The following is a 27,216-nucleotide window of genomic DNA, read 5'->3' as shown; positions in this document are numbered from 1 at the left end:
ATGTCTACAGGGAGGATCTGTTGCCTGGTGCTGCTGACCCTGGGGGTGCTGGCTGTGGTGGTTGCGCTCGTGGTCATCCTGACTCAACCCGAGTGTGGTCCTCAGCAATACCTGCACGGTGCTGTGGCTGCTGACACCAAGATCTGCTCTGACATTGGCCGGTATGTGCACAGACCTCTCAGTTTGTCGGTTTACGTGTCGCGTACGTCATGGACTTGGACCGGCAGCCAGGTAAAAGTACTGAAAACGGCGGGAGCGAGCTGGGTTACTGTGCCGTCCCCTGCTCCTGGGGCTGAGGAGCCGCGCTGCTCTCTGGGTGCGCTCTGTCTGCACACAGCAGAGCAGCTCCGAGAGCAGATGGAGCCCTGCCTTGTCTGTGGCTGATGCTTAGTTTCTTTCTTCCATGTCTTAGGAATTTGCAGCTCTGCAAATCTTTGTCCTTTGGGAAGGTACAAATATTTATAGTGTATAAATGCAAGGTTGCTTTTAAGGTGGGGAAGCAAGACATTAACTGCTTACCTCATGGTGGTAAGTCTGTCAGCTAAGTGCTTTAGAAATGGATTAAGGCAGAAATGAGAGGAGCTAGCAGAGAGCTGCAGCTGGGCTTGAGCACATGCAAGGAAGGCAGGTGGGCTGAGAGGGAAGGGGGGACTCTGCAGCTCAGCATTTAGGGTGAAGACTTTTATGGTGCACATTTCTGGACCAAAGCCTGCACAGGTGTGCCTGCTACCAGGAAAGATACTCTGTATGGAAAGCAAAGTGCACATTTAATTGCAATTTAGTCAGGACAGCGTGAGTACAAAGGACATATTTACATCACTTGGAAGGAAAGATGTAGGTGTAAGAAAATCCTCTGGCTGCCCAGATGTAACAATTCAGTTTGTATAACACTTTTCTCTCATGCATTTCAACTCTTACATTATTATTTTACTATTACTCTCACTTCAATTCTTAAACACTTGTATACATGAAAGTAAAAGGATGGAACTTAAACCTTCACACGTAAGACACACAGATGATGGAGCTGTGGGCTCTGCTTTGTATCTGGTGGTGTGAGATAATGCTGTTGGGGCATTGCACCACACTTGCTGTTCTGCATGTGTGGTTCTTGCAGGGACATGCTGAGACAGCACCTGTGAGTAGCTGGATAAAATGTACTGTGGCTGCACATATATTAAGGAATGAAATGGGCTTTTTTATGCTAAGCCACAAGTTAGTTCTTCAGATGGTAGAAGTTAGTAATAATGGAAGTGGGGAAAAATACATCATCAGATTACCCAAAGGATCGGCTGGAGAAACTACAGCACTTGTTTTGCAGCTGTTGTAATTTTTAACTTGAAGTAGTGTAGAACCATCTGGGTGGCACTGAAGTGAGAACCATGCAAACCTGCAATCAGGTCAACAAACAGGAACCTCTGGCTAATCGGTTACTGATGCCAGGTTGTTGTCTGTCTCCTTCCATTCTCCCTCCATAAGAAACGCTGCCTGCTCCTGTGACGCATGTTCTGGCAAGATCTGTGGAGTTCTTCCAGTCTGGCAGACCACCTTAGCTTTCCTACAAATAGTTTCCTGAAAAGCCCCAGAAAATTCCCCCCTTGCCCCAACTCCTCATCACACATCTTTCCCCCTCCTCTCCAGCCTGGGGGATCTGCACATCACGTCACGCTGCTCCAGATGTGTCAGCTCCCCCCACCAGTCCTGCCAAGCTGGCTGGGAAGCTCTACACACATTAAACTCTTAAAAAAAAAAAAAAAGTTGTGTGACTATTTATGGAGGACTTTAAATTGCAAAGTGAAATACTCAAAAACTAAGAAACCTGCTTGAAGCTCAGTTGCACAGACCTAATTTGGTTCCTCCTGCGCTGTAAATCTAACCTGCAGTATAGGCTTCCTTAACAATCCTCCCTGCACTTCCCCAGGATCCCAGCCTCATCCTGCATAGGATGAATGCGGCTCCTTCAGTGCCCAGTGTTTCATTTTATCCCCATCATTCATGTACTTACTGCACGTCCTCTACTACATACGGTCTTTCTCCTGGATATTTTTGTACTGTTACTATCTGTATGTCACATCTCAGCTCTTAGCTCTTAGTGCATGCTAGTCATCACTAAATCCTCACCGCAGTGTGGGAAGTGAGAAAAGGAAGTTATGTCACCTGTATAAATAAGGAAGTCTAGCATGGGCATTAAACCTGAATTTTTTTTATCCTGTGTAGATGCCACGTGAGTTGCTTTCAGTTTGCTTCAAGCAGGGTTTCTGCCTTTCCAAGCAGTCTGCACTGCTCAGGGTACATCTGTCACCGACCTCCCTTTGGCTGTGCGAGGCCAAGGCTTCTGCAGGCCTGACCCACGGGTCTCAGTGGGAGCGCCAGGAGGTGAGGAGCACAGCAGCCTTCTGCCTAAGCTTTGCTGAACAGGATTTTAGCATCACATAGGAATTTTGTCACAGCAGGAGGGATAAAATCCAGTTTCTCAGAGTAATCTTAGCCATTAGGCCCTGCTGTCCCTACCTGTATACTCCCACTCCATTCGCCTCTTAACTTCAGCAGCAAACAAAGCAAAGGTTGGACAGAGCCAAGCATCCCTTGGTGCACAAGCCTCATTCCTTCGCAGATGCTGCTCGGCCACTAAATTGAGTGTTTTAGAGGATACAACAGTGTTGTTGTCTTCTGCTGTTCAAAAATAATTAAAATCCCCAAATCATGAGACTTAAGAGGGAGGAAACAAGAAGAAATAATTAATCATGTTTTTTTCTTTTTCTTATTAAGTACTGTTTTTAGCTCTTCAGTCTTTTTCTGCAATTATGCAAACATTTGTGTATTTTTGCAGTGGCTGCTCAAACTTGGAACAATGTAAAGATTTGGGTAGTTAGGAGCGCTACCATGAATTGTGAGATTCCTGCTGTGGCAAGAGCATGGAGCTCTGCTAAGCTCCCAAGTCCCTCCTGGGCTCTTTGCTGCCCGTGCTGCTGCTCTCCCTTCTGCCCAAGCACTGCCTCACCCCCAGCTCTGCTGCTCCTCCTTCCTTCACGTACCCGTCTCCCTGTGTTCCTGTTTGAGCCTGTCCAGTCACAGCTCCTCGTCTTTTCATCCTACCAGCTTCTGCAACCCCCACCTTGCCCCTGCTCCCAAATTGCTCAGCCCTCCAGCCTTCCTTCTCCTTGATCCTATCTCTGCAGCTCAGCCACCTCCCTCCTCTCCCTCCTGCTCTGTAGGAGGCAGGACATGGACCCCTCTCCCTGGTAGGAGCACTGAGTACCAAAGATAACAATTTCCCTGCTTTTCCTGGGACCCGAAGCCACAGCTGTTCCCAGATGCAGTTTTTTCAGGGAAGCTGTGCTCGGCAGCTGCAGCTCAGGGATGGAACAAGCTCATTTCCACTGTCATTGCTGAGAAATCCCAGGAGACTTAATCTAACCAAAGGTGGATAATTCCTTGATGACCACACACGTACATGTTTGTGCATATATACATATATGTAAATTATTTTTGTGATTTTTTTTCCTAGCTTGGCAAAATTTGAGTGAATTGTTTGAATAGGAGACAGACTGCGCATCTGGCTTTATATGCGTACACTGCAGAGCCTTCTAACAAAGTGACTCGAGGAGTGGAGTTCAAAAATAAGTAAAATAAGCGAAACAACATATTTCCCCAATTTCATTTTAGGTAATTGATTTGTCTTTTTAGTGGAAACATATGTAAAGGAGGAGAGAGACCTCCGCACCACCATGAGAAAAAAATTAGGCTCAATAGATTAAGTATGGCAAAGCTATAACCAAATGAAGACCACATGTTGTAATTGAACCTGTCTGCCTGCCTGCCCCACTGCTGATAGCAAGAGTAATAGCAGCCAGTTGCCAAAGGCCCCAGGGCCGAGAGATTTAACAGTGCCGGTTAGTCCCTGCTCTCCCCTGCTGACCCTGCAGAATCTCTCTGCTGGGCCCCGGTCTGGCCCCACCGGCCACTGCTTCATCCCACAGATCCCCCTGGCTCCCAAGAGCACGCATGGGAGACGCCCAGGGAGCCTCTGGTGCAGAATGGGACCGAAACCAGTTGCACTGGTCTAGCGTCTAAAATCTCAAAAGCTACTCATAAAATTTTGTAAATTTTGTTCTTTAATCAAAAAATCTTTTTTTTCCTTAAAAAAAATGAAAGCCAAACCCAAACCACACGCTCTGCTCTCTGGGTTACAGTGAACTGTCATTATCAGTAATGAAATTCCTGTGGCATTACACGGTGCTGTGTGTTGTTTAAAACGCTCTGTTGCTTAAGACAGAGTCCTTGTGAGCTTCTAATAGAGCTTGTAGTTGGGTTTATTGAGAATAACTGAACTGAACCTCTTGCCTTAAAAGCAATCCAGTCTTTTAATGTGTGGGATAGTGGGGTAGGGAAAACACTTCAAGGCTCTGGTATTTCCCTCACTGATAGGTCGGCCGTTAGGGAAAGGCTGCTGAAGGAAACGTGTAGCTTTGTAATTCATTACTACAAGCCAGAGAGGGGGGACAGACTCAGAGCTCCAGGGGCCTATTCACTGCTCCTTTCTTTTCTTGTGCTCAGCAATTGTCTTCAGGCTTGTTTTTTTCCATCTCTAGGGATGGTGTTTCTACATCCTGGGGATGTGTAAGGTTGGACTTTCTGAAATCTTTATGCAACTCTTTGGATCCTCTACAGAAAGCAAGCAGTCTTGGCAAGCCTCCATTGCGTCATCATCCTTGTTGGCGAGTCCTGTACTAGACTTACTCTTAGCCATCAGGGCCTGATTCCCAGTGCTAAATGAGGTCAGGTCTTCTGCTATATTTTTACTGCTGGCAACTGGGCACCGAAAGGAATATTGTGTAACTGAGTATCCATCCTCTCTGGTCCGGCCACAGGCCCTGCTGGAAACTTGGCCCTAAATGAACTGAAACACTTTGAGGAGGAGGAGGAGTGGGAGGCTGAAAGGAAAGGCAGAGCAGTTTTACACCCAAAAATGTGGATTTGGTAGCCGAAGTCCACTTCAGTAATTTGTCCTCATGTTGCAAAGCCATGAGGAGATCAGAGGTGACTGCTTTGGTACCCAAACCTACCGTCACCTCCAGCTCTGAACTACTTGCCCCAGATGATCGCCTGCCCCTCCACGCTTGTCATTCCTGATCCCTTTTGAACACTGGAAGAGGCTTTTTTCAGCAACCATGCAAAAAACTTCATACTTCCTACCAATGTGCTTTTTGAGCTCTGCCCTCCGCTGCTCTGCATCCGTTTGTTTGTTTCCAAAGGGCAGAAGCAAGAGCCAGCATGAGGGCAGGGAGAGATTTAGGAAAAGTGCTTATCCCCAGCAGTGGGATTTGATGCAGCGAGATGAGCTGACTTGACTGGCTCAGCAGCTGTCTCTGATCCCACTTCCGCAGTGTCTGCAAGTGTAAGCTCTGGGAATTGGCTTCTCCTGAACAAATGCCCGCCTGGGGCAGGGGGCAGTGGAGAGGGTGAGAATTTAACAGTCAGATAATGTTCATGGTCCTGGGAAGCTCAGTTCTAGGCAGAAGATCTGCTGAGAAAATCCTTTTCAGTGGCAGCCCAGCAGCATTTCTGAAGAATCCCATAGGATTTGCCTTCCCTTCTTCTTGTATTTTGATCTTTTTAAATTTGGCAACTGACCCTTCCGCAGAAACAGCTGTTGCTTTTACTCTTGGTAAATCATAGGCAGGCAGCTCCCATGTAGCGGGTGGTCTCCTCCCAACCCCCAGCTTTCATTAAGAGAAGAAAGATTTTTTTCAGTATCATTTAATACCTTAGCATTTCCAGAGTACTCAGAATGACTTCAGGGCTCCTTCTCCTAGTCCAGAGCAGAGCAGCAGGCTCAGCCTGCAGTCCAGCGCTGTCCATCTTCGCTGCAAAGATGGTGTGAGCGAAGCGCCAGGAGTCACCCTTCCTGGGAGCCGGCCGTGTTGGCTGTTCAGCTGCTGCTGGAGTGCATACTGGTCGTTAACATCCTCTTCTGTTCCTAACATTAAGGAAATACCATTAATGGCTGTACCCTAAAGCTGAACTATGTGGCAGGAAGGATATTGGACAAAACATCTTGTTATCAGATCTTGTCAGCTGTACTGCTAAGATGTCTCTAGAGAGAGAGCTGGTCAGGTACAAGAAGACTTCGCCTGAGGGATTATATGTATCAATCAGCAGGGTTTTGCATTATAATTAGTCTGGCTGTACCAGTGATCCGTAGAAAGGGAGCAACATGATGGGCCAGGGAGTACTCAGTTCATCTGGCTGGTTGAGAAAGAAGTAATGGCCCTACATTCCCCAGGCATCCACCTGTAAGGACATGGCAGAGCTCCAGCTGGGTCAGGCATGAGGGACTGTGATACACCAAAAGCCAGCTCAGGGACCACTTGCCGTTCTGTTTCAGGCTCCAGAGATGCTAGAGGGGGAATGGGAAGCTGTTGAGACCAGGGGCCCAATCTCAGTCAGGATTTGGTTTGCCATTGCTGGGACCAGTTGCTTCTGAGCTTGAGCTAAAAGCCCGGCTGTAAGACTTTTGCTTTTCCTTTTCCTTAGCTACAGCCATGCCTGTCTGGTGTAATGGGACCCCAGGAGTAATGGGGTGTAAGTGACAAACTGGCAGACATGCGCATCCCCAGAGCTGAGGAAACAGCATCAGTGCAGTGAGTAAGCCCCTCCGAGATATGTTTGTGAAACCTAGGTCTGGGAGTGCTTCCTGCCAGGCTGCTAAGAGCCAAGACAGTGCCCAGTTTTGAGGAGAAATCTCAGCTCCCCTTCCCCCCCACTCCCATCCGCTGAAGAAGCAGCTAGCTAAGGGTCACCCTGCAGCTTTAGTCAATGCCCAGCATCACGTATCCCATCTGATACTGAGATTTTCTCAGATACTGAGCTGCTGGATGGGGAGCCTTAGATCTCCAGCTCATGATGCTGACAGAAGGTCAGCAGGTACCTGGAAATCCCTCCATTCCCTCAGCAAGAACCAGCTTTGAGTGTGTGTGTGTGTGTTGTTAGATGTGGTGTTCACCTCCAGAGCTGACAGTGACATTCGCCAATAATATACTCAGTAAACAAGAACCTAAAACACTTTGGGATCATCTGGAAATTATGTATTTCTTCTCATCTCATTTGTATCACAGAATGTGGTTAATGAGGGTTACTGACCATGGACAAAGCAAAACATGTTTTGCTTTTCCATGGAAAGGTGTCCCTGTCTTGGTTGCTAGTGTTGTTATTTTTAATTCTATATTGCGGTAGCACCAAGGAATCCCATCCAAGAGTCAGGACCCTGCTGTGCTAGGCACAGAGCAGGAACAGTAAAGACTCTCTCTGCCTTTCCTGCCTTTGCAAGGCACTCTCAAATTCAGTGTTTCGTGTGTAACTCATCTGAAAACTATGGGGTGGACTGGCAGGATGGAGTAATTTGGAGCCCATAAAGGAGCGCTCTGTTTGCCTGGTTGCTGCCAGGCAGGATGTCTCCGTCCCGGCAGCCCTGCTGCAGTGCTCCCCACCCACCCATGAACCTCCTCCTCCCGCTTGTCCCTTGATGCTCTTAGCGATTTTGTGTAAGGTTCAACTTTTCATCGATGGGAGTTACAGTCTAGGGATCAGGTACCTGGAGAAGTCTCCTACTCTCTTTAGTAGCCAGATACATCTTTTGTGCTGGGTCTGAGACCTCACTTGTCTTCCCTGATTTCAGCTGGAGTCAAAGGCACAGCTCTGAACTGGGGTTTACCTGATTTGTGTTATCCTGGCTCTGTTTCTAACTGGGAGTGTTGGAGGAGGGAGCAAGGATAAGGTCATGTTAAGAAGCCCTCAGGTTTACATGCTTTGTACATACGGCACTACATTTGCAGTAGTTAGTTAAAGAGTACTTAGCCCACAACGTTGCCAAGTTGCGTATGCTAAGAGGCATACCTCGGAGATATTGCGGATTCAGTTCCACACTCCTGCCATAAAGCGAATATTGCAATAGCTTGAGTCACACAAATTTTTTGGTTTCCCAGTGCGTATAAAAGTTATGTTTACACTATACTGTAGTCTATTAAGTGTGCAATAGCATTATGTCTGAAAAAACAATGTACAAAATGTGACACAGAGACATGAAGCAAGCACACGCTGTTGGAAAAAATGGCACTAATAGACTTGCTTGACACAGGGTTACCACAAACCTTCAATTTGTGAAAAAAAGATCTGCAAAGCGCAATAAAGTGAAGCTCAATAAAACGAGATATGCCTGTATAAACAAGCGTCTGGGGACACTGGAAGGTCTTAGCGTCATCCAGAAGCTGGAAACAGACCACCCAGCTGTACAAATATTAAATTAATAAACTGTGGCTGTCCTTTGGAGTATGCTAAGCTTTTCCAGTGAAGAGCATGTTGGCTTGGCACAGCTACTGGGACATGGGAGGAAGAAACCACTCATGTTTTGGAGCAGGTAAATGACCATCACCAGGTGATACAGAAAGGACAGGGAGCCTCATCAGGGTGTGCTCCTCCTCGCACCAGGGCACAAACGTTCCTGGGGACATGGTGAGGGATGTGTGGCACTGGCCTCAGAAAGAGAGTGGCAGCAAGGTCCCTGGACAAGAGGGAGTGCAGGATGTGCAGCCACTGGACTAACCTGTAAGTGTGACTGGGAACTCAGGGGGTGAGGATCTGGTGCTTTTCTGGCTTTGGGGAAAATGTCAGAAATGTATCTGATTTTCCATGTTAAAGTCTGATTGCATTGTATTTAAATGAACACCATACAGTCTCAAAGTTTCCTTTAAAGTGTTTTTCATTGTAAGTTATCTCAGTGCATGTTTCTCCCTGGCACCAGGCTTTGTACATGCACTGCCTTGTAGCCTTCTCCACTGCTTCCCCAACTTTTGAACATGCTTCCTGACCCCTCTGCAAGGAGAACTCAGCTGTGCATGAAGCCCCTGCTCCCTGCCCCCAGCATACTGCAGTTTGTCCCCCTCATGTCCTCAGATAGCAAAGCCTGGCGTTAGCCTCCTGCAGAGCAAGGACAAAGGCAGGAATCACTGCAACCCTCCCAAGTAACCCAGGCCCCAGCAGGAGCTGGAGCCCTAAGGCAGTGGTGACCATCCTGGGGTTTGATGAACCACCCCACTTGCTGCCTTTGTAGTATTTTAAAATAAAAAAGTTTGATGGCAATCCCTGGGGGGGGGGGGTGTTGAAGTTTGGCAGAAGTCTTTTGGGTCAAGAAATGTGGCAAGGTGGTCTGCACACCATCGTGACTTTCTGTAGAATCTCAGTTTCTTCACTTCTCTGCTTATCATGCTCCAATAACTCTTATCAGCCCTCAAATACTCTGGGTGCTTCCAGGACTATGTGCTGTTTGTAAAGCACTTGGAGATGTTTGCATTATTTTCAGCCAAACAGTATAATCCTAATGCTTCCTGGTATTAAACTGTGTCTGAAGGTCTCTGTCTATGAACAAGTAGGAAGGTAAAAATGGTCCAGGCTGAGGCAAGCTTTGAATGTGTGAAAGTGCCATTCTGGAATAAGAAGTTGCATGTCACAGCTAGCCGAGGCTCTCCTGAAGTTTTGCCATCGCTTTCTATTAAGGATCAAACACACTGCAGAGTGGAGAGTTTTTTTCCCTGGTTTACAGCTAGGCACTGGGAGGGGACCAGGTAGATACCCCAAAGGCAAGTTATCTAACAGAGCCAGGCCAGAATCTGGAGCTCCAGGGTGCAGGTCATTAGCAGCAGGGACACTCTTCCTGCTCAGCTCAGGTCCCAAATTCAAAAAACACCTATGATATCTTGCATGTCCTTGGTAGTGACAGATGCAAATACAACACTCCCTGGCAAAGCAGCCACACAAGTTGTTTGTGGAAGATATATCTTGTTTCTATTCTCTTCTCTTATGTCCTGACATGTTGAAAGATTTGGACAACCACTGAACCTTAAGGAACTTCCTTCCAATTGTTATCAATTAAGAAGCTTCAGCTCTTCAGCAACATGAGTGCAGTGAATCTTACCCCGCAGCGAGGAGACGAACAGGAGAGGCACCCTGAGCCCCAGCCTCCATTTTCAGGGCAACAGCCAGGGAGCAGCTTGCTGCTAGGAGGCTAAAAGCCATGCAGGACTCAGAGCAGAAAGCCCAGTGATTCCCTACGGCTTCTTTTCTCTCCGTTTGTCCACATGCCATTTCCTTGCAAGCAGCAGCTCCAAAGGCACTTACAAAAACAAAGGAAAGGCACAATCAGTGTGCCTGCAGTGCAGCATCCTGTTCCCAGTCGCAGCAGGTCCTAACTACATCAATGGATGTAAAATAAACAGCCATTCCTATATATGCTCACTGTTCCTGTCACAGCTTCTGGGAGCAGTTACCCTCCAGATAATGAACTACTGCACTCCTTCCCTTCTGGCTTTGCCTTATCTGAGCAATACTCCAGCCAAACCAGTCAGAAACTCTCCTAGCAAATACCAGTGCTGGCTACTGGCAGGCTGCACGAGGAAACTCCATCCCACCACAGTTCCACTGCAAGGAAAAGATTTTTATAGCTATGTTTGAAGGAAGCATTTGTTGAGACAAGTTTCTCTAGCAGAAACTCCTTGTGGTCAGCAGCATGAGGCTGCCTTAATACCTGTGTGTTCTTTGGTGTGGCTGTGCCTAGGTATTGTTCTGCTTGTATTATTTTGCCTTTGGGGATACAGGGAGGGGGTGGGATTTCTGTGCTGATAAAATGTAAGCCCAGGAAGGCACATTGTGGGAGAGCTAAAGGCCTGAATTTTGTGCTAATTGAAATGTTCAGTCCCAAGAGTTTGCTTCATACTGACCTGTCGTTCCTGCTTCAGTGCCCCCTTCCTGTTGTCCAGCATGTGCCTTTTTACTGGAAAAGGCAGGTGGGGAGCCAGAAATGAATTATTTGGTTCCTGGCATGTGCTCCAACAACCTTGTGCAGGTCTGGCCCTTGGCTGTCCTTTCCTCCTGCAGACTCTCTCTTCTTTCCCATCAACTTTTCCTTCTCCCTGTCCCACTCCCCCAAAGGAAGGAGCCTTTCCGCACTCTCACGCACCACACTGCTGCCAATAGCTTTTACCAGTGGCTGGTTTCTCTTGTCGTGCTGGGGATGCCTTGCACTTGTGCTAAGGAGGCATTTTCATCCTCTGTTCTTCTTGGCTTTTAAGATCATCTTTTCTTCTCTCTTTCCTCTGCAGGGACATCCTGAAAAGTGGAGGCACAGCTGTGGATGCTGCTATTGCTGCCTTGATCTGCACCTCGGTGATGAATCCTCAGAGCTCAGGCCTGGGTGGCGGGGTCATATTTACCATCTATAATGCCAGCACAGGTATGGGCCAGCCCTGGCCTCTCCATGGCACCCCATCTCCCTTCAGACACCCAGCAGCCATGGAGAAGCCAGCATCTTTCATACTCTCTCTGTGCATTTTTTAATATAAAACTGCTTGCTCCAATCAAAAAACATGCTTTTGAAAGAGTCTTACAGGAGCTATCCTGACAACTTTTGTAGAACGAGACTGAAGAGTGCAGTTATTCACAGCAAGATCACGTGGCGGGGAAGGAGCTTTAGATCTAAAATGAACTGATTTTGCCTCCCCTTCCTTCTCCAAAGCAACCTCAAATTTTATTTCAAAGAAGTCATGTCTGACCCGTGCAGCAAGGTGTGAGTGGTGCTGTCCGAGTTGCTGCTGTGCTGCCCGTGCTGCCAGGGAGGCAGACGGCAGCGGAGCGAGGTGCTCGTGCTGGCCGTGAGTGTGGCAGCCCAGGCTGTTGCTGGCGTGGCTGAGCCCTCGGGCTGGTGCTTCAGGGGCGCCATCCCACACCTCACGCTTGCCACTTGGGCAGAGCCTGCATGCGTGGGGCGTCTCACACCATCCTTGCTGGAATAGGTCAGACTTCTCAAAGTGGTGATAAAACTTCCTGCCCCAAGGGATGTGTCTTCCCTTCAGAAATCTAAATCCAGCAATTTTCAGGGCCTGCCGGGAAGCCCTCCTGTGTTTGGCTTAGCCTTAAGTGTTGCTGTGTTCCTGCTTTTACATTTTTAATGTTTTTTTAACTGCCTTGGCTATCAAAAACCCCCAGAGCCTATAGATCTAGATAGTAAAATCAACAATGAAAACAATAACAATGTCATAATTAAAAAAAAAAAAAAACCTTCTGAGTAGTCCCACAGGGTCACAAGTCTGGAATTACTTGGCTGTATCTTATGAAATAAATAGTTGTTTTGGCAAAGCACCTATTTTTTTTTTCCCCTTTTTGGCAATGCCATGTAACTTTGCTTCTTATCTATCAACAGACCTTCTCTTGTTTTACTGCCAGAATTATCCGGTTGTGCAGAGCCACACACAGCTGTGTCAGGCTCACATGCTTGGTACAGTAGCACCGTGGGCTCTCACAGTGCATCTGGCTCTGTGGCCTATGACAGAAAAAGATAGACTGAGGGCAGAGAAGGAGGAGGGATAATTAGGGTAGATGTGAAATAAGAGGGTTTTTTTTCTTTAATTCCCCTTCAAGCTTCCTGATATATAGAGGGTTTTTCAGTATCGCCATCCTACTTATAAACATGATGGATATGCCTCACCATCACTTGGAAAATGGCCCTCTAGAACTACTGATGCAAAATAGTAAGGCAGACAAGCAACAGCTGTCAGTGCAGAAGCATAAGCAGGCTTTGTGTCTTTCTGGAAGTTCTGTTCATTTATTTTTCTAAATTCACCAGCCAGCATTACACCCAAAAGACTTGTGTTTTTGGTGAGGCAAGGCTTTGCTTAGAGCACCAAGGGGGTGTAAGGATCATGTTATGTCCCTGACATGTCCCACCAGTAGAGGAGGTGTGGGGACACTGCAAATCAGGTGTGAAGCAGCACATCCCAGTCCATATCCCTGGCCCACGAGCCATGGTGGGGCCTTAACTGGGTGTGCATGTGGGATGTGACCAGAGGGTCTGTGTCAGGCCTTGCCGCTGTGTCATCATGTGGCTGCTGAAATGGGGAGGGAAGGAGCCATCCCTTCATCCCAACAGTTTGTGCTGGATTCCCTCCTTGTGCTGGAGGTTGATTCAGGTAACTCCAAAGGAGCAGGATGACTGCAAGCTGCCCCTTCTCTCCCAGTGCCAGGTTAATTCCCACCTGGATCCTGCAAAGGGGAAAGGGAGAAGATCCCAGATGCAGAGGGAAGGGCCAAACCACACTGCTGAGTGGCGAGGTGGATCTTTATCACGTCCAAGTGGCTGTGCTCAGAGCGTGACCACTGGGCTCTCGTGATTAGCTGCCTAATACTGGCGATTTAATGGCCCTGGCATGAAACTGCCTCAGCCCAAGGTCATAAATCCTGGCGAGCTGGGCCACAACCATGCATACCCATGCTGTGGGGGCCTGGGCCCTAACCTTGTCCCTGAACCACCTTGCTTCTAGGACAGCACTGTTCAGTTTGCTCTAAATAAGAGTGTGGGAGCAGAAGACAGTGTATGCGGGGAAGGCAATGGGAAGACTGGGGCCTTGGAATGAAGCAGAGAGCATGGCATGATGACACGGCAGAGATCTCATTTTAAGACACAAACACTTGGGTTGGAATAGTCTTTAAAAAAAATACAAATGCAGGGGATAAACTCTGCAGCAACAAAGCTGCCAACTCCTGCCTAGCAGCCTGCCACAAGAGTGCCTGACAGGTTTGGCAAAAGGCTTTAGGGCACTGCAGCACAGTCCAGTAGGGCTCTGGGCTGCCAGCCCATGTGTGGTGCTTGCAGCCAGCTGGCGGTGAGGGTCACCTGCCTTCAGCAAGACACTGTTATGCATTTTCCCCTTCTCATTTCTAGGAACAGTCGAGGTGATCAATGCTCGCGAGACAGTCCCACGAGTGTTTCTGCGCGATTTGTTGACTCGCTGTGCTGATGTCCCTATTGGTAAGGACAGAGAGTGGACCTCCCCTCATGCCAAGTGGTGCACAAAGCTGGTGGGAGGGGGGGGAGTGCTGCAGGCAACTGGGCACCCTGCTTCTGGTCTGCAGTCCCATTTGATTGCTCATGCTCTTTCTGCATTGATTTTTGCAGAAGAAAAAAATTTAGGCCTATAAAAAATTTCTTTTTGGCCATAAAACTGGCACCCTGACCAGCCAAGAGGGTGGGAGCAAGAGCATGAGGAGAAACCAATACATAATTACTCTTCAGAGGAAGACTGCATTTCAAGACCAGATTTCCCAGAGTCCTCATTTCCCAGCAGTTCTTACAGAGAAAAATATGGTCAGTAACTGCTCAGATTTCCTGGAAATGAAAGAAATAAATCTGGTGTGCTTCTCCATGTCCTTAAGCTGGGAAAGGGGCCTGGAAGAATCAGGAATTGAGTTGCTGTGCTCCAGCTCAGCTCAACTACCTCTTTGCCGCCTCGATACCATCTGCAGAGGCCCAGATCCATTTGCTATTACTGGTTTGGCAGTGGGCACTCTTGCTTTAGCAGCACATCTTGGATCTCTTCACATCCCTTGCTGCATTCATTCTCCTTCCCTAACACATTTTCTTTTTGGGAGTGTCCTAGTGCCTGGAGGAGATTTTTGTGTTCTTGGAAGATGGGCCTGAAGAGGAATCAAGAATGATTCCTCAAGGCTGGAAAGGCCCACTGGAGATCTCTACTTCAACTCCTGCTCAAACCTGGATGCCTTCAAAGTCAGATCAGGTTGCTAAGGGCCATGTCCTGTGACATTTTATACTTTTTCAAAGATGGAGCATTTCATAGCCTCACTAGGCTGCTGTTCTAGTATTTGACCACCCTCATCATGAAGACTTTTTCCCCTTTTATCTGCTTGGAATCTCCCTTGCTGCGACCTGTGCCCGTGACTTCTTGTTCTTTCACCATGCACCTCTGAGAAGAGTCTGGCTCCAGTTTCTCTATACCCCTCCCATTAGGTAGTGGAAGAAATAAATAAACAGAAGGAGGAAATACAAAGCCAAGCCTGCTTTTGATAGCCTTAGTTCTGCCTCTGTAAATGTACACTTTCACTGAAGTGCTTTCAGAAGGGTGAAACCCATAGATCAGTGTTGCTGGGTATGACACTGTCATTTTGCTCTTCAGGGCCCCACTGGATTGCTGTACCAGGAGAAATTCGTGGGTATGAAGAAGCCCACAAGCGATATGGCCGCTTACCATGGAAATCACTATTTGAACCAACCATCAAGCTCCTTTCAGAGCCACTTGTAATTTCCCCAGTTATGGACAAAATTATGAGTCACGAAAACTTCTCCGAACCAGGACAAAGCCTCTGGTAAGAGCCATGGATTAAATTGAACTGTGGGGACCACTGTTGCCCCCAGCTCACACCTTTCCTTTGATGCTCCCATGGAGCACAGGCTGCTGCTGCTGAATAAATATTTGCTGTGTAGAGGGAGGAAAAGCCTATTCCAGAGGGGGAGGGGGGGGATGTAATAGCTTTTTGTTTTTTGAAAATCATTTTCTGTTTTAGCAACTATTTTTTTTTTTTAGTTTAGAGTGGCTTGGCACAGCAAAACAGTCTACTAAGCACATCTGCTCATGAGGAATAACAGCCAGGAGACTGGCCAAATATGGACTGCCTCCATCTGTTGAAAGAGCGCAGCAGTGTGGAAATCGTCCCCTGACAATAGGCCCCTACAGCACATGCTCATTTGGAGAAGTCCCATTGACTTGAGCCAGGGTCAAAGCTTGAGGTCCACGGGGAGGAAACTTTGTCTAGTGAAGAAACGCTTCTTGCTGTGGGTAGCGATCAGCTGAGAAGAGCTTTTCTCCTTGCAGACAGGAGTGTAGTGCAGGCTCTGGGAGTACAAGATATGCATAAGCCAAATCAGCTTTGGGTAGGAAAGAGAGACTGATACTGGGGAGAGAGTAATCGCATGCTGCAAACTGATCAATGATGTTCTTTAACAGCCCGTTGCTATGTGAAGGTCGAAGGTTTTTGAACCATGGAGAGACCTTCAGGTGGCCAGCACTGCAGCGAACGCTGCGAGCTGTGGCAGAAAATGGAGCTTCGGCATTTTATGAGGGGCCGATAGGAAAGGCCCTGGTGGAGGACTTGAGGAAGGCTGGTAGGTAACAGCTATATTTCATACTAGTAGACAGGCTTCTTCCTGGCAATTACAAAGTGTTTGTCATCTTCGTTGTGTTGCTAGGAAACCAAGACGCAGGACATATTCTGGCACAGCTCAGAACTTTGGCTACAGCTAAGGGTTCAAAAGCTTTTTGTGGTGCTTCAGTTTTGTGTATCCCATAGTGCTCTTAAGAAACCTGATTTATAAGAAACCTGATATATATAAGACAAGTCTTTATCTCTGTGTGAAATTCCCCACCCACAGTCATTGCCTTACAGCATCTACAGATGGGCCCAAAATCTAGAGAGACCCATCATCAAAATGCATATTTTTTTCAGAAAGTAACCATCAAGCTATGAAAATATTGGGCTAAATATTTTCTGGTCAAATTCACTGCGGTCTTTGGAAGAATCTGGATTTGGCTCAGACTCAGCAAAATTAGCAGAACAGCTTTTTTCAGGTAGGAAAATAAGTCCCTGCTCTGCCAGGCTGCAGCCTTGCCTGTACTGAGTATGTTTCCCAAGGAAGGCCCAACACTCGCTTGTTCTGTGCCAGTATAAAGCTGAGACTCACTGATTACTGCATTTTATGTGCCTCATAGTGGGTTGCTGCAGTTTATCCATGTCTTTTATGGCCACCCTCAGCACAGGCATGCTAGCACTAGCTTTGGTATGTCCCCACTCCAAGAACTTTTTTCATACTTTGCTTAGGTGATCTTCCTAGATCAAGGAATCCCAGACATTTTTGGCCGTTAGCTAGCAGTGAGTGGGCACCAGGGGCAAGCCAACATGTGCTATTTGCTTGCCACTTGGAGTGGTATCTGGCATGGGAAGAAGCGACCTCTCCCCAGTCCTTATAACTCAGGCCTTGAGAGCCAGCCCGCTGCTTGGCATTAGCCCATAGCCCTCGTGCGCTCATCTCTGCAGCACCCTTAGATTTCATGCTGGCCTGGGGTTCGGTAGTAGATGAGGATACATGAAGACTTTTTGCTGTGCTTGGTGGAAGAAATTTGGAGTATAAAGGGATGACCATTTACAAGCCTTACCAAGGTTCTGATGTGGCCAGCCTATATGAGTGCCTACTAGAAATTTATATTAATGTGCTAATGCTAGCTGCCCCTCAAATTTTCTCTTGAAGAGTCCAATATCTCACTGGAGGACCTTAAGGCATACAAAGCAGAGGTGTCCTCAGCTCTGAACATTACCGTGAACAATTATACAGTGTTTTCTCCTGGACCACCCATGGGAGGTGCTGTGCTCCTGTTCATCCTCAAGATACTCGAAGGTAAATTCATAAGGGAAAAGGGGTGACAAGAGGTTTGTACAGAACATTGCATCTAGAGCAGTGGATAGAAATGCAGTGCCAGAATGGGCCCCAGAGCAGCAGTGTGCCCATGCCCTGCAGCATGACACCTTAGACCACTTTAGAGATGAACTGGCTCATTCTTGCAGTGGGTCAGTATCACCATAGCTACTGCCAAGGCCAAATTATACCTGATTTTCCCAAGGCTTCAGAAGTCACACTGGAAATTAGTACTTGGTTGTCCCTGTTCCCACATCCTGCTCAAGTGTTGGGGGGAAACCAGGTAAGAACTGGGATAAGGAAAAGGAGGTTCCTTTCAGTATTTTTTACAATTCTTGAAGTAATATCGCCTTGAGTCCTTAAACCAAACAAATTCATCTTGCTCTGTAGAGTATAAGCTCCATGAAGATTCACTGGCAACACCTGAGGAGAAGGTGGAAAACTACCATCTTATTGCAGAGGCCCTGAAGTTTGGCAATATGCAAAAACCCCATATGAGCGACCCAGCATTCTCTGATGCCCAGGTGAGCTTGCATGGTATGTTAGGGCAGCCCCAGACACCAGCAGCAATGACAGCTTCTTCTACACTGCCACTTGACAAGGAGAAGCAGGGAAGTCCATTTGCTGCTGGTTTTTTTGGTTTTAAACCTTCAAGTCACAAACTCATTTTAGCCTCTGTGTGCCAAGCCCTCAAGCAGGCTACCTACCCACCGCACCCTGACTAGTCTACTTATCAGCAGAATGCAACAGCACCAAGAGATGCTTTGACAGCCACCTGCTTTGCGGCCAGACAAGGAAAGAAAATACTTAGAACTGCTAGTTAAGAGCAGCACTGCTCAATTGGCCAAGGGGGCAGGCAGGATAAGGCCCGTTTGCATTGTCCATAATTTCTGCTCAGCTCTAGTCTGGCTCTGCTCTTGCCTGATACACGGCATGCACATGCCAGTACCAACGCTGAGGTGCCTCTGTTCTGGGCTTGTTTCATTTTCTGTGATGAGGTTGGCCAGGGGGTTCAGACTGAGGCTGAATGCTGGCAGTGCAGGTCTCTAAGCTCTGACACTTTGAGCTGACCTTGTGCCCACAGAAAGCCATGTCTCTGCTTTGGTGATGCAGGCTTACTGTTCTTGCTGTGCTTGCAGGTGACTGCCAGGACCCTGCTATCTGATAAAATTGCTAAGCTTGTCAGAAGCCAAATAGATGACCGCGGTGACCATCCACTCAGCCATTACCAGTTGTTGGAGTCCACCTCTAGCCACAGATACAAAACTAAGGGCACCACCCACATCTCTGTGCTCGCTGCAGATGGCAGTGCCGTGTCCGCCACCAGCACCATCAACTACCCGTGAGTAGCCAAGGGGCTGGCATTTTGATTACACAGTCCATGTATCAGGCTCACAGGGTACATGCAGGAGCTGGCACCAGAAGTGCAAAAAACCCCTTGGGCTTCCCTGCTTTATGCAGTGGGAATGTCTCATATTCATGAATGCTTTTTCCATGAAAGAGCACAGGTCTTGGTGTATCAGCTGAAGGGAACATCACAATTCACTGCCACAAAAGTGTAACAACTTATTGAGCTCTGCTAAGAGTGTCTGTAGGCTGGGCAGAAGAGTTTCTGTGGGCTGGGCAAATTCCCACATCTACCAGTAACAGGGAGCTTATATCTAGCTCCAGCACAGCAGTGCAAAAGCCTTTTGGACACTGTAGCTGGTGCAGTTCCAGGCTGGGATGAGGTGGCAGTAGGCAGGGGCAACCCTGCAGGATGCTGTGTTCTGCTAATGTCATCCACAACAGGAAAGTGCTGGTCACTGAAAAGCTACTTTTTTCCCCCCTGCAGGTTTGGCTCCTTTGTATATTCTAACCAAACTGGGATCATTTTAAATAATGAACTTGCTGATTTCTGCATAGCAAACAGAAGTATTAAACCAGGTGAGCACTCTCACCCCCAAAATAAAAAACAAGGCCAGGAGATGCAGGCCATGTACAACTGGGCAAGGAGTATCTACAAACCTGAGACACTCTTTCTTTTCCAGGTCTGGATGAGAGGGAGTTTGTATCAAACTAACAGAGGATTAAGCCCCACAGCAAGTGTGTCCAAGTCTATGCACACGTGCACTTACTTACATAAAAGAATACTGGTTCTTTTGTGTAAAGAAAAGAACCGAAAGAACACTTTGTTTTGGTTTCTGACTAGGGAAATTGGAGATTAAAAAAAAATGCTGAAGTTGATTGTGGATGGGTGGGGAAGGGAGGGAATAAGTGAAGAAACTACTGTTAAGGCAAGCTTGCCTATTTTCTAGGCTCATCCATGAAAAAGTGTACGGTTGTATGCACAGTCAGGGAGTGCTATAGGTTTACACTGAGTTCTGCAACACAGTGTTGTTGATACATTGTGAAATAAGCCTTCCCTGATGCAAGGTCCTATGTGTCTGCCAAGAGAGGGGACATCAGTATTGTGTTGGCAGGATTGCTGATAGTTCCTTGGCTGAGCTGAACGAGCTGCAGCAAGTCCTGAATACTTGCAGAGTGCCCTGTCCTGCACCAAGAGATGCTTCCTATTTAGCTGGTGCTGTAAAGGGCCAGCTTCTTGTGAGTTGGGGTTTGTAAAAGCTGTGTCTCAGTACAGGGAATCAAGTTCTCCAGAAGACTTAGGCTTCTCAAACAATGAGTAGCAGCTTGATTTTCTATGGGAGATGATACAAGAAGGGTAAAACAGATAAACCTGTGTGTCCCTCCAACTCCCTAAACAGCCACATAGAAGGAATAATGCTCTCTGCCTCTTCTCTAGGAGAGAAGCCTCCCTCAGCCATGGTGCCTTCTATTCTCGTAACCAAGACAGGAGACATGCTGGTGATCGGAGGAGCCGGTGGGAGCTGGATTATCAGTGCTACTGCTATGGTGAGTGACCATGTACCACACAGTAAAACCTTCCACTGAGCAAGGGGAGCACACATCTTGCAAACCTGAACAAAATGAATCATTTTGCTGCTGTTACCACTGCTATGTTGGAGGCAGCAGTGAAGAGGGCCTGCTGCAGACTCAGTCTATCGTCCCCTTCTTACCTCTAGCATTACATAGGCAGGGGTAGCTTCAGCTCTGCTGTTGAATTGCACTACTTCCAGGAGGGAACAGGGAACAGAGGAGGTGGGAGAACCTGCAACAGTCAGCAGCTCTTTCAGCCCTCCCAGACTTCCAGCCATGGTCAGGCCTACCTGCTCTTTCTGCTCAACTCCACCCAGATCTTGTCTCCTTGGTGCTCTGTTTTGTTTGCAATTTGGAAGGCACTAAAGGTGGCAGGTTGGAGGTCAGAGCAAATGTTTGCTGACCCTCTCAATTCTTTTTTGAAAGGGAAGAAGCTGGAATAATTAAATAGCAAGTAAAGGAAGTTATTAGGAAAGGAGCCAGACAGTGCCCAAAACTTTGTTCCCCCAAAAGCAAACTGACAAGAAAAATAAAACAACTGGAAAACCAACACCACATATAAACAAAGAGTAACAAATGTTATAGAAAAAGAGCTTTTAGAGGCTTGAAGTCTAACGAACACCATGTCAAGCAATCAAGAAATAAAAGCAAATAAGGCCACATGAGGAAAAAGACTACTTTCTTTTTCATCTTTCTTCACTGAAGAGAAGCTTGGGAAGGATTCCATACTAGGACCTTATTTTTGAATGACCAAGAAAAGGTGATAGGATAAATCAGTAAAAATTAACAGCAGCAGAATTGGAATCAAATGACAGTCACGCAAATTTTTGAAGTGTAGTCTCACTTCAGCCTGCTGTAGTACCAGAAGACAGGAGATGGAAAGTGTGACCCAAATTCTAAAAAAAATTCTAGAGAAAAGTTTGAGGAGTTACAGACCAGTATCTAATATCTGTATGGGACAAATTGGTAGAAACTACACTGAAGAATAGGGTTAGTAGGCAAGTAACTATGATACATTGGGAAAGGCAACACAGCTTCTGTATAGTAAAGTCATGCCTCATAAATCACTATATATTTTTGTTAAAGAGTTACACATGTACAGAAGCCTACCTGGATTTCCAAAAGGTTTCAAACAGGGTACCTCAAAGGCTCATAGAGGAATTGTGCTGCCAGGAGATAAGAGAGAAGGATCTCATACATAAATGTTTAAATGATAGTAGATGCGGAGAAGGAATAAATGGCCAGCTCTCTCAGGCAGAAAGCTCACCAGTCGTGTCCCATAGAGATCTGGGCTGATAAAATTAGCTTTTGTGAGGTGACAGTGAATGTTGGAGGAACTGCAGCTGGAAATGCCTCAAGGACAGCTTGGTGCTTTGCCCATAGGAAAGGGCAAAAAATGGTCACAGGTATGTAACAGCCTTTTCTCAACTGTGGTTAAAACAGACTAGGGCTCTTCAGCCTGGAAAAGATGACTGAGGAGGATACGATAGAAATCTATAAAGCAAGTGACTTGGTGAAGTGAAAAAAGGATTTTTTGCTGTCACTTTTATCAGAAGGGGGAACAAAATGAAATTATCAGGCTCAAAAAATCCACAAACACAACATACAGTTATGCTGCGGAACTCCTTGTTGCAAGGAATTGTTGTTTCTAGTATCTGAAGAAAGAAAGAAGATCCATCAATACAAAGATAAAAAGAACTGTTAGTAGCTATTGAATTCAAGGACATTGCTTTGGATCAGGAAGAGCATTCTGGGAAGTATCATTACATGTTCCCCCTGTTCTTGCACTATGCCCTGGGCACCTGCTGTTGGCCACCACAAAGACAGGATGCCGGGCTAGAGGGACTTCTGGTTTGACCAGTGCAGCCACTCTTGTATTGCAGGTTTGCACCATCCTATAGGCAGGATTTACAGTAGAGGTGGTCTGGATTTACACCAGTGTGGAAGGTGGCCTGTGACCCAGGTTCTTATTCACTACCTCCAATCAGTGCGGGATTTCTTTCATTGCAGGCTATAATAAACAAGCTATGGCTTGGCTATGACCTGGAACATGCCATTGCAGCTCCCATCATGCATACTGAAGGTGACAAAATCCTGTTTGAGACACACTTCAGTGAGGTGAGTGACCTCACTTGGATCTTCTGGTCTTCTCCTTTTGATAGGAAGGAGATTACATCTGTAACTCACCTGAATAACATGTATTGTACTTCTAGCTAACCTCATTCTTGCCTGAATCTCACTCTCTCAACCTGACCCCACATACACATCCTTCATTTTCACACCTGGCAACACTGAGACCTGGTACAGCTCAGAACCCTGCCCCATTCATTCCATTTCCTCTGCTCTCCCCCCTACAGGAGGTTAGGAGCGGCCTGCTGAGAAGAGGACATAAAGAAAAGAAAGATATGATTGCAATGAATGTTGTGCAGGGGATTTCCAGGGAAGGAAAATGCATCTCTGCTTACTCTGATATAAGGAAGCTGGGGAAATCAGCTGGATATTAGCATCAGATGCCATCACAACTCCTTTATTCTAACCAAAAACCCCAGGAGATAACTAAATCCAGAACATGCTTTGGCTTGGGCATGCCAACATCAGCTGTTCCCGTCAGGATGCCTCCCAGAGTATGGACAAAACTGTTGATTACGCCTAACTACAATAGACTGCAAATAAATACCCTCAGACAATACAAGGACAGGTCAGCCAGCCTTGATTAGAGCTACATCTTCCATTACATATTCAATATTTGGAATAACGTATTTCTTGAGCAGAACAGCTATTCAAAAGAGGAATATACAAGGTGGGAAAGGAAAATTGGTCCAAAACCCACTGGGAACACTGTGAAACGACCTAGCTGTATCTTCCGTTCGTGCTGGAGAGCCTCAGTTAAGAGTATAATTAGTTTCTTTCAAGCTATTGCTATGATAAGGTTATTACTGGGGCTCAGAGATGTGAAGTAAGGAACTGAGCTCTCTTGCTTAGGTAGGTGTTTTGGTGTTAGAATTGCAAGAAGTGGCTGTAGGCTCCGGATTTTAAAATCACATGTGAGCCAACTTCTGGGGTCACAGGGTGGGCTTGGAAGGGGAAGAGAGTAAAACTCCAAACTCCCCATCTTGGTTTTCCCATCCAGAGAAGCCCTACTTGTCCCAGAGGTGGCAGATAAAATCAGCACCATAGCACCATGCTCACCTGTGTGCTCTCTGCTTTGGGGACACAGAGGGCCCCAGGAGCCCAGAATAACTGTGCTGAAGCTTCCATCAACACCGCACACTGGTGACCTTGAGAGTGAGCCTCCCTTGGAGCAATGTGAATTCCCTGCTCCCAGGAGGGACATGCCTCAGTTCCGCTCCCTCAGGGCACTTCTCCCTCTGGCGAGAGGAGTCCCACCCTGTGCTGCCAGTTCTCCCTCCTCTTCTTCCTCCCCTTCTGCTTGCAGAAGACAAGTAGTTTTGGAAGGCAGGTGAGGACAGCTTTGGAAGAGATGTTGTTCTTGAAAGCTTTGTAACTTTCTGCAAAATACAAAGGATGCATGATCAGATGACTTGATTTGTCACCGTATGCTCAGCCTAGTCAGGCAAATACTACTATGACTGTTGAGAAGTGATGCGGTGCTATTGGACATTTGCAGAATATTTTTTCTTCCATAGCCTAACTGCCTGTTTACCAAGACTGGTGTCTAACAATCACTAAACATTATGAGGAGAAAATTGTAGGACTATTTAAGAACCATCACTAACAGAACAAACTCCTGGAGGAGAGACCTGAACCCATTCATCTTGATGCAAGAGGCCTGTTGCAGTTCCTTCTTAACCTTGCCCTGCTCACAACGACTAAGGGAATTAGATGTGTAAAAAGACATATTTAACAAAGCACTTCTCAAATACCCAGGGGCAAGTTGCAACAGTGCCCAACAACTCCCCTCATTTCCAAAAACCTTGTAAACTGCACTTTTCTATAGGCGCAGACAGTATTGCATGTGTGTTTCTGAAGGCGCAGCAAAGCCAGAGCAAGGCACTAGCCAATCCCTCCTCTTCCCCAAACGTTACTTCTCACCTTACCTCCAGCCATCGGTATTCCCACCCCACTTTTAGAGAGATTCCTAGTAAAGAAACAAATGAACTGTCTCTGTAAACACTGTGACAAGTGTCTGAGCACACACTATTAAAAACACAAAACAAAACCAGGCCTACCCATCCACATATGCTGCTGTGAACAAAGCCAGATAGGTTATAAGTCTATGTTCATACCCATAAAGTCTGTCCAATTAAGCCATCAACTTGTTGAAATCTCAGCTTTCAATGGCATTTTAATGATATTCAGAGTAAAGCTGACGAGAGCCAGACATGTGTTTTCCTTCAGAAACTGTACACTAGGGACAGTTCAGGGAATGAGCACAGCTGCATCAGAGCTGATGCTAAAGTATTCCTAAGTTGCCAGATCATGCCCACAAGCACTTACTCATGCACCTGGAAGACAGGTTACCTACATTTAGAGCCAGCTGCATGCCCCCCCCCCCCCCTTCTCCAAGTGGAATGTATGTTAAATTCCCTAATTCAGGAAAGACTTAAAGCTTCTTGAAGACTTAAAGTTTCTTGAACAGAGCTGTTTACTCAAGCCATAGAGGTGGCAAAACACCCTGTTATACAGCATTAGAGCATTGCTCAAATTCACATTTCAGCATAGAGAAAGGGAATGGGCCTAGAGCTTGAAGTTGGGTGGTATTTTTGTTTAATTTGTGTATGTATGTGGAGGTTTAAAAGAATTTTTTTTGCTAGCCATATTTGATATACATAATTTGCTGAAACTAAAAGTTTTCTACTTTTATTAATGACTTCCTTGCTTCAGCTACCATGTCTTAGGTGCATTGGTTCTAGTGTCAGAAATACCACCTCAACTGCAGTGACATTACAGGGGAAGCACTTATGGGCACCAGACACCATCTGCGGCTCACATTTCAGGACCAGACAGACCATCTAGACTGGTTGTCGGCTTTAGCAAGATCTATAGTTACTTCTAGCTAGACCAACTGTGCTTAGAGCTTACAGAAAGCAACCAAGAACTGGCTGGAAGCAGGGAGAGTAGTTCTTGCTTCCCTATTAGGCTTCAGGGCAGTCTTCAACAGTGCCCCGGGCCACACTCCGTTGTGTCTCACCAGTAAAAGGGCCATGACACAAAGTAACCTTATCTGCAGTCCAGTGCTGTACTGTGATTTAACTACTTTGCTACTGACATTGAAACTGAGCCCACTGAGTAGTTTTAAAACCTGTCACAGGTTTTCTTTGCAAAATAGAAAGGAACGAGAGTGCAGATCTCTCACAGCTGTAAATCCTACCAATCCTGGAGTTCTTACAGGCAAAACATCTGGTGAAGTTGAGTGAATGCATCTCCCTTCGCACCTCTGCTCTTGTGCTTGCCACCTCCCCGCTGCTGCTAAAACTTGCTTGGGTCAAGAATCCCCCAGGTTGGTCCCTTTCCATTCATGCTGATGCCAACAGGAAACCATTATTTTTGTACTTAGTCAATTTACAAGGACTTTTAAAGCACCATTGTACAGAGGCTACTCTATTTTCTGATGAAGTCTTTAAATTATATTTTTAATAAAGTGTTTTTAAACCCATCTTGGAATTTTTCCTCTAAAGATGTTTCCTAGCCTAACACACAAGCAGTTGTTTGAGAGGACTTTCACAGAGGTGTTTCCACCACTAACATCTGTTCATTCTGGAGACTCAGTAGCCTAGGATGCAAGTGCAAGCTTTAGCACTTTTCACGTTCACCTGAAATCAGTTCTTTGGACTGGTACTGCTAGAACAACAACAACAAAAAATTAATCCACTTTTGCAGAGAGTCAAGAATTCAAATGCATTTATAGGAATAATTTTCAACAGAAAGTGGTTTTAGCAATAGCAAAAACTGAGCTTTTCAGAGGGGAAGTTTTGTAACATAGGTTATAAATCCTAAGGGAGTATTCTGACCAGTTATAAGAGTCAGGAACATAAGTATGACTTCTGCACCACAAACCATTAGATGCATCCAGCAGCCGTTACCGAAGCTTGTTTCAGATAGCATGTTTGTCCAGAAATCATTTCCCAGAAATTAATTAGCTTGTGTTCTGAAACTGGAGGGTTTCTCTGTTGTACTTTAGACTATAGTGACTGAAAGGTTTTGTTAAGCTTATTCTGCTATGCAATAGTTTTATTTGTTTATTTCCCAGACCTCACTCAGCCAAGAAGAAGTTCAGCCAATCCCGATCATTTGACAAACAGTCCTAAGTCCAAAGGGCCAGATATTTCCAGCTAATAACAGCTGATGTGGTTCCTTACATGACCTTGTATATAAGCATCCTAAATTGCCTTGCAAACCGGATTTGAACCCCAACCTGCCACTGAGTGGCATCTATCCTGGAATTACAAGAAATGGAAAAGTCAGATTCACGGTTCAGAGATAAAAGGATAAAAGCTTGGCCCAAAATCAATCATCTATCTCATTCATCCAGGAACACAACGCCACTACGCTCTTCACAATCACTGTCCTAGCTGCACCTAATGCAGCAGTAGCAGCACAGGAAGAAAAAAGGACAGTGCACATACCAGATTACTTTTGGCAAAAGCAATTCATCTAGCAGGAGTGATTATAAGCTAATATATATCCCAAAGCCATCACCCTTTGATTTATGCACAATCTAGCTATCACTTTATGCCTTGAAACCAGACTCTCCCCAATTCCAGAAACTACTGGGAAAGAGAAGGTTCCCAAAGCCTAGAATTTCAGCCTTTTATTTTCTCTTCGATGCATTCTGAATTTTCAAGTTCTTATAAACTGACAGGAAGTTTCAGTGAGCCAAATAGATAAGATCAGTTACTAAGACCTTCATGTTTCAAGGATTTCATAAACATGTCCAGAGCTCAACAACATCCTGGAACACTCAGTTTTGATCTGAGTCAAGAGTTGAACTTTGCTAAGTTTATCTACTATGAGATACTAGTCCATAGTGG

At 46.3% G+C, this 27,216-nt stretch overlaps 1 protein-coding gene across 1 annotated transcript; it reads left to right on the top strand.

Moving 5' to 3' along the window:
• On the top strand, positions 1–25,841 carry GGT5 (gamma-glutamyltransferase 5). Its single transcript, XM_013944908.2, has 12 exons — positions 1–161; positions 11,151–11,281; positions 13,766–13,852; positions 15,015–15,204; positions 15,843–16,000; positions 17,141–17,287; positions 17,696–17,829; positions 18,445–18,647; positions 19,140–19,231; positions 20,091–20,200; positions 22,235–22,342; positions 22,582–25,841. The coding sequence occupies exons 1-12, from the start codon at positions 1–3 to the stop codon at positions 22,726–22,728; spliced, it is 1,668 nt and encodes a 555-aa protein (XP_013800362.1). The 3' UTR covers positions 22,729–25,841.
• Positions 25,842–27,216: the final 1,375 nt, after the last annotated feature.

Source organism: Apteryx mantelli, chromosome 17, assembly GCF_036417845.1.
Source record: "Apteryx mantelli isolate bAptMan1 chromosome 17, bAptMan1.hap1, whole genome shotgun sequence".
NCBI classification, from domain to species: domain Eukaryota; kingdom Metazoa; phylum Chordata; class Aves; order Apterygiformes; family Apterygidae; genus Apteryx; species Apteryx mantelli.
This window is presented reverse-complemented; position numbering and strand designations above follow the sequence as displayed.